Source organism: Melanotaenia boesemani, chromosome 6, assembly GCF_017639745.1.
Source record: "Melanotaenia boesemani isolate fMelBoe1 chromosome 6, fMelBoe1.pri, whole genome shotgun sequence".
NCBI lineage: Eukaryota > Metazoa > Chordata > Actinopteri > Atheriniformes > Melanotaeniidae > Melanotaenia > Melanotaenia boesemani.
Genome location: NC_055687.1, coordinates 14110978 through 14118564, shown reverse-complemented (window position 1 = coordinate 14118564; position 7587 = coordinate 14110978). Strand labels below are relative to the sequence as shown.

At 37.5% G+C, this 7587-nt stretch overlaps 1 protein-coding gene across 1 annotated transcript; it reads right to left on the bottom strand.

Annotated features, from left to right (window-relative positions):
* Positions 1 to 270: 270 nt before the first annotated feature.
* On the bottom strand, positions 271 to 6722 carry LOC121640995 (endoribonuclease ZC3H12A). The gene is made up of 6 exons (XM_041986829.1): positions 6584 to 6722; positions 5159 to 5587; positions 4557 to 4696; positions 2817 to 3051; positions 2560 to 2666; positions 271 to 2363 (listed from the first exon to the last, which is right to left on the bottom strand). Exons 2-6 carry the CDS (start codon positions 5524 to 5526, stop codon positions 1339 to 1341), a joined length of 1875 nt encoding a protein of 624 aa, XP_041842763.1. The 5' UTR covers positions 5527 to 5587; positions 6584 to 6722; the 3' UTR covers positions 271 to 1338.
* Between the last annotated feature and the right edge of the window lie 865 nt (positions 6723 to 7587).

Here is a 7587-nt window from a genome sequence, read left to right as displayed (position 1 = left end):
TTGAGCTGGAAAGTTTCTTGTGAAATATAGATTAGTGGGTGAGTTTAGCCAGAATTCTACCTAATATGAAATTGAGTAAGTGCTGGTTTTTCCAGTTTCTGATAAACAAAGCTAAAGAATGTCAGTAACCCTGCAAGTAACTAACACATATAAAGACACACAAGAAACACTCGATTACTAAAATAGCTCATGATTAATTCTAGTCTAACTGTAAACAATTACAGTGATTTAATCAGAGAACACAAATCTGCATATTTTTGAGAACTAAATTCCGTATTTTATTGTCATTTTAAATTGCGAAGTTACTTATATACACTTACAGGAAAAGGAAGATGACATTACATAAATTCCTTTAGGCCAAAGAGAAATATATTAGCTTTTTTTCTGTTTCACTTTCATAATGACATTACAATTGACTAAAAATTATGTAGATTTCTGGATCCTCAGTTTTATTTGCCCCTACTAAATACACTGTGTGGCCACAATACATTTAATTACACTGCAGCTATATGTCAAACAGACAATACTGAACAACAGATTGTTTTACTGTACAAAAGCACAACAAATACTTAAGAAGGGATTTCTTATTGCATGAGAACACACCAATCAGCAGCAACATTAAAACCACTGTCAGGTAGAATAAGTAACACTGCTCATTACTGGGAAAACCTGCACCCTGGCAGGTTCACGTGGACACTTGCCACCCAGCAAAATACTTTTGCAGAACAGTCAGAGACAAACACAAAGAGGCCTTTAAACTCACTAGATACCAATCTAATGGGTCCTGATTTGATCTGTGGAAAGAAAGCCCAATTCACAAAGACACCACACTACAACCCACAGGACAAGTGGTGCCACTCACTCCAGGACATCCTCAGATGTTTTTATGTCCATGGCATGACTGTTCAACTCTTTTGGTGAGATTGTCAGATGCTACTCAGTTTTAGACAGTTGGTCAAAATGTTCTGGCTGACTGGTGACAATCACATTTAATGCAACATGCATCAACAGTCAAAACTCTAGAAACACTATTATAACCACCTTTGGTCTAGAGGCACATTTTATCCATTAAATGGATGATAGGATTACATCTGACTACAATGTCATACAAATAACTCATAACAGATTACCTTAAATATTATAAATATATCATCAAATCTCTCTTTAATATTAATGTTAATAATGGCTTTTTCCCCCAGTTAATTTAAAAACATTTACTTATTGAAGCTGTGAAATCTCAAGAGATTCTCTGTTTGCTGTGACAAAACAATCACAAAGCCTCTTAACTAAGGTCTTCAGAAACATCTTGCTATTTCTGATCGAAGAGGACAAGGAAACTCAGAATGTCACTCCCTGAGCTTTCATGTTGAGTATCTCTGCAGCCAGTTTTTCAGCATCCATCAGATCTGGAAACATCTTCATAACCATATCAACCTGAAGTGGGTTGAAGATGGCTTGCAGCTTCTTGCGAAGTTCGGATCTTTGTGGCTCGAATGCAACAGGATGAGGTTGCTGTTGGCCCCAAGTTTGGTACTGATGATCCTGATAGGAGCAACAAGAGTTGTAGGAGTGTGATCTATGGCCCAAAGAGGGAAAGTTCCTTGATGCTTTGGCTTGGGGCAGCCCCTGAAAGGGATCTGACCAGTAGTTTTGCTGAAGATGGGGGGCTCCATTATAATGGAAATAGTTGGGTAGGCTGTGTTGGTGGGGCACACTGGCTGGGTACATTTGTGGACTGTAGGTTTCATAGATGGGCTGACCCTTGGAATCAATGTTTCCATGATGCTGCTGGTGAACATGCGAACAGCACTGGCAGGAATAGCTAGGGTTGTTTTTCTCTAAAGGTACTGAGGCATGCTGGGGTCCAGTGCGGGCACTCTGATGCTGGGGCAGGAGCATGTGGGAGTTGCTGGGGGAATGCGAAATGTCAGAGTAGTGGCTCTCAAAAGAACTAAAGCCAGAATCCAGATACTCATGAGACATGTTGGCATAGTAGTGGTTTGGCATCAAGTGCATCCCAGGCCACTCTTTCTGACAATGCCCTCTTGTTACAGAAGATGGCATGTGGGCTGGGCTGTTTCTGGGGTCTTCCCAGTACAGTGGATTATTTTCACTAACCTGACCCAAATGTGAGGAACTCTTTCGGTTTTTAGGGGGTTGAGTGTCTTGAGGATGAGGACAAGCATTGTGAGCAGGCCTATGATCAGATTCAGACTTTTTGGGTGATGATTTTGCATTTCTCTCTTCTTTTACAGTAGAAATATGGGCTTTCTCCCTCAGTTCATCAGCCAAGGTGAGATAGGACTGGTTTGCACGCTCCGGATGGAAGAACTTACATTTGATGCCATAGGTGCACTTTTTGTCTAAAGAAATGAACAGAGACAGATAATTTTAATAATAATAATAATAATAATAATAATAATAATAATAATAATAATAATAATAATAATAACAACATTTAAGTAATCTAAATTGGGGACTACACTGTTGTGTCTGACAGATGTAAGTGAAAAATGAAAACATAAACTTGTAGTAGAAGGTTACACTTAAATTTCTTACCATATGGACAAAGTTGTCTCTTTTGCTCTACAGGCAGAGGCTTTTTCCTAAGAAAGTTGTCAAGAGTGGGGCCATGTCGACCTAGGGGGTCATCTGGAGGCATAAACCTGGAGAAAATAAATAATGATATGAATATGATCTTCACATGCTTCTGACAACACAGAGGTGTGTGCTTCCTTGACACTGCAATATGCCCTCTGGAACCTTATTAGTATAGGGGGCATTAGTGGAAGGAAAATGTGACCAGTCATACTTACTTGTCATTCACAAATGAGTACATTAGAAGTCTCTCTTCTATGCAATTTTTCCACTCAGGTCTTTCTCCTTGGAGGTCACGGTAGGTGTCATTGGACACGATCACTCCATCTGACTCGTACGCCAACTTAACGATAAAGCGGTCATCATAACAGACCACTCGTTTGCCCCCAACGCGGCGTGAGGGGGTGAAGACAATTATTTTCTGTTTTTCAAGCTCCTTTAAGACGTGTTGATCTGAGGGTAAAACAGTCAAGAGTTAGACACCTGTGGTAGAGTTTGGTAGATGAGGCACTTTTAAACCTTAATGAATTAGCTGTGCTATATCATATTGTTTAATTAATAACTGAACACAAACTGTATTGCTTTATTATGTATTATTACAAATATTTGTCATATTTCATAATTGAAACTTGACATTAAAAACCCAAAAGGGCTAAGTAAAAAAAATGCCATGAACATTTGCCAAAGCTCTGGTGATCAGGGAGCAAAAGCTATTAAGAAAGATATTACATAACCTGTACAAATATTACTCTCTCTATGAAGATTATATCATATTACTCATGCACAGATTAATGCTGATTAAACATATTAGAAGTGAAATGGCATGTGCCATGAACAGTGTACCTGAACAAATAATTTGACCTATAATGTTCACATAAAGGCCCCTTTCTAAGTAAGCACTTCTGTTTTTCTAGTTGACTCAATACATAACCTCTTGCTACAGATTATTGCAGCTGCAAATTTCACAGTACAAACACACTACAATAGGCGTGGAAGAAAAAAAAAAAACATAAGAACTTCCTGATGGGACTTTCCCATCACTTTGCTGCGGGCTGATTTTTTACTTCCTTGTTCAGAGACTGAAAATAGAACCTTTGGATTGCTCCACCCAGGCTGGATTTTTACAAAATCATGCATACCACAAGGTGTTAGTGCACCAGTTTGGTCTTCCCTTTATCACAGATCCTAAAGACAGGCAGATCCATCAATTTAAAATGTATAGTTAGATAAAAAAACGGTGCCTACCCAATAACAATCCAAGCAAATTAGCTATAAGGAGACCATCCTTGCTCTTTTTGTGTCTGATCCTGAGCCATAATGTCTGGGATAGCCTATTTTTTAAAAGGAACTGTTTCCTGATACTTGTATCCCATGGCTGCCACAAGAGTGAATAACACAAAAAAGGATTAAAGCTACAGAGTATGAAAAGATGGAAATAGTAGTCTTGGTAACAACTACCTCTTACAAGTGCAGGGTTATATCTCTACTATTTATTTTTCTACTATTTTTACTATTTGTATTTCTTTGCTTGGCTTTAAAAAAGAAAGGTTAAGATTAAGCATTAAAGAAAGATTTTATTTTCATTTGCCAATATCTAATTCTTTACTTTTAGCCCTGATAAATTATTTTATTAGTACTAATCTAACTAGACTCGTAAGCCTGCTTTTTTACCGGCTAAGATCAGCCTACATGCACATCAAAATAATTAGTCAGCTATATTAAATGTTGGCCGAATGATTAATATCAGCTGTACTGTTAGTGACTGGATGCTCAGAAATTTAAAAAAAAAAAAGTCTGTCTTGTCTGGACCACTTCCAGAATTTTTCTTATTTAATTTGTTAGGAAAACTCCAGTAAGTCTTACTGTTACCAAATTGTTATGGATGTTTAAATGACTAGAACTTCCTCAACTCCACTTGTTGGTCACTATCTCCTGTTTTACATTTCCTGTATCCTCACCTGTTATGGGGGCATCAGCTCTGGGCTGTTCTTTGCGCCAAGAGGGAACAAACACAGTTATGGTATTATGACCTCGGTCCAGGAAGAAGTCCACTGCCAACTGTATGCCCCGACATGAGAACACTTCCTTGTTACCATGACTGTAAGGAAAAAGAAGTGAGAGAAAACATCACTATTTGAATAGAAACAATCGAGAAGGAAGCAGTACACATTCAGTTGATCTGTGTAAACATCTACTTTTGAATGCTCCCATTCACCCTGCCTATTACTCACTGTGACTTTTTTATATTGTTTTATATACACCCCGTGTCTGTTAAAAGGTGGAGATTCTCAGGTGTGAATTTGCATATTGTATCAGCAGCCTTTGTCAAAACATGCACAGAGCTGTTAACACCCATTAAAAGACATATTAGGTAACTTAACAGTGGATGAAAGTACACGTGACGGTCAGAAGTGAATGATAATGACTGAAGGTAATATGAAACAAGTTGCTCTGAAGTTAGGTAATAGTGCTCAGAAAAGATACATGAAAATATTGTAGCTGTGCTGATAGACAGTGATGTTAGATTATGAGCCATTAAAAATATTGTCGAAAGGATTACCTCATAGCAACATTGCTGCCGTCAATAATGATAGGCCTCAGTTCTGTGTCTGCAGTCCTTTGGTCCCCCATGTGTGGTGTGATTCTGCAGGGTTTGAGAACCCAACTGGGAGGCAACAGGGCATCTTTTGGGTTTGCGGCCCTCTCATCACTTTCAGAAACACAGGGTGCAGTGCTGGTTCTGCTTCTAACCAGCTCCCCTAACACAGAGTTGGTGTCTGTGCTTAAACCCAGCTTCCTAAAAGCAGCCTTCACTTCTGATGCAGAGTAACCCAGTTTCCTGAAAGAGTCAACTTTGAGCTGGAGCTCCTCACTGTCTGATTCCAGCAGGTCTGATGTTGAGCTCTGACTGGGGAGTATCTGGTCCATCTTGAAGCATCCGAGTATCTTTTTGCATCAACGAAGACGTCTTACACTTCGTTTAGAGTGACTAAAGAAAGATAAGATACAATCAGGACTTCCATTCATTTTAATTGTATGTTTTTGTTTTGGAGAATATTGGAACTGTTAACATAACTGTATTCAACAATGTCTTGATGGCTTGAACCAATTTGTTTAACTCTTTTAAATGGCTTAGTAACATTAGAACAAAACTGATAGACATACTAAAAATGGTTGCATCTGAATAACTATTCATTTCCCAAAGCTTCTTTTTCTGGGGTTACCTTAAATATCAGTCAAGTGACAATCAACAGTTATTGCCGTTATAAAAGTACAGCAGAATTTTAGGCTGGCATCGGTTAAAGTCAAACAAATTAAGCTAAAAACTCTTACAATTTCTACATAAAACTAAACAATTAAAAACATTAATGATATAAAAACAATTACTCCTGAAAAATGATTTATAAACTACAATAAATTAAGAACTCTAAACGTTATTGACAATGAGTCATGGAAGTGAATGAATAGCTCGGGTGGAGGTTAAAAACTTAATAAAATATGTTTAATTTGCTCTGAGACATTCTGATAGGTCATTTTGATGTTTAACAATCATGTATCTCAAATAATAAAAACAATAAGTGGTAGCTTAAACAACAACAACAACCCTCATAAACATCCCCCTGATGTTGGAAGTTTTCTTGTTATGTCATAATAACATTTAGTCAACTCGTACTAGTACACGTTCATGCACGCTGAGGCTTTCATTTTTATTATTATTGACAAATTTGGTAATAAGGAATCAACAGTTTCAGGTAGGTCAGTTACACCCCTCTGCTCAGCATTAATTATTATTTGTCGTAAATGACAAGAACTTAGCGTCAAAACAATTTTTGCAGATCTTTGGAGCCAAACTCAGTTATAATGGGTCCACTTGTAAAGCCCTCTGAGGAGTGTACGTCTACCTGAAACAGCCGCAAACAGGACGTCCTACTCGCCAAACGCCAGTCAGGTAAACTCTCTCCACGGAGGAGAAGCGACCACTTACCTGCTCGGTTTGTTTCTTCGCCTTTGTGTTCCATTTATGAGAATAAGTCACTTAAAATAACTGCTGTTAATGTTTCCAAGAAGAGTGAAGTTTGACACGGCTCAGAGCACCGCCCAGTTGGAAGCGATTTCTTTCCTTGTTCCTCCACGCTGAGGCATGCAATCATAAAAAAAATTTGCATATAAGATAAGATGACACCCCAGTTCCTCTGGCAGTCAGTTCATGGGAAATGATACCATCATAAAGATCTGTCCTCATTTATTATACTAAACACTGAACTGTAGTTGGAATAATAGTGTTAATAACAGTGAAAAGTGTTTATTTGCACAGCACGCATACAAACATGGAGTTTTTTCGGCATAGTACAGGTTTAAAATGTTATCAGCATTATAAGCAAGAAGCAATAATTTTTTTTTGTCTTTATGTAAAAATCTTTAAAACTGGAATCTGGAAATTCTGTCCAATAGATCAAAGTATTTATTTTATTTTAAGAGTATTTGTTCATTTTAAGTAGGCTTTCAAATCATTACCGCAGCAGTAAAAGTATTTTATCACTAACTCTGAATTTGAATTTTCAATAAGAGGCATTTTAGAGGGAGTAAATTTACTCTTGAATAATACAAAAAATTTCATTGCCTAAATACTTTTTAAAAATATATTTTTAAGGAACATGGCGCCCTCTTGTGGCCAAAATGCCAAATAACACAAATTCATTGAACATCTCTCGCTCTCTCTCTCTTTCTCTCTCTCTCTCTCTCTCTCTCTCTCTCTCTCTCTCTCTCTCTCTCTCTCTCTCTCTCTCTCGCCCCCCCCCCCCCTCTCTTTTATAGAGATTTCTAACAGTATTTCTATTTTCTACATCTATTCATTATCAAATAATGCTGCTAGGTCCAATAGCTTTTAAAATGAGAAAAGATGTAAAGAATAAGTTATAGATTATTTTTAAACATATAAATGTTATAATTTTGTTTTTAAAAAGCACTCCTAATTTGAGTATGGTTTTA

Excerpts from the sequence above, each read along its gene's own strand:
- LOC121640995 (XM_041986829.1), bottom strand. The coding sequence starts at position 5,526 with ATGGACCAGATACTCCCCAGTCAGAGCTCAACATCAGACCTGCTGGAA. Across the intron at positions 4,697-5,158 it reads GGCAGCAATGTTGCTATGAG|TCATGGTAACAAGGAAGTGT; the intron begins GTAATCCTTTCG and ends TTTTCCTTACAG. Across the intron at positions 2,364-2,559 it reads GAGACAACTTTGTCCATATG|ACAAAAAGTGCACCTATGGC; the intron begins GTAAGAAATTTA and ends TCATTTCTTTAG.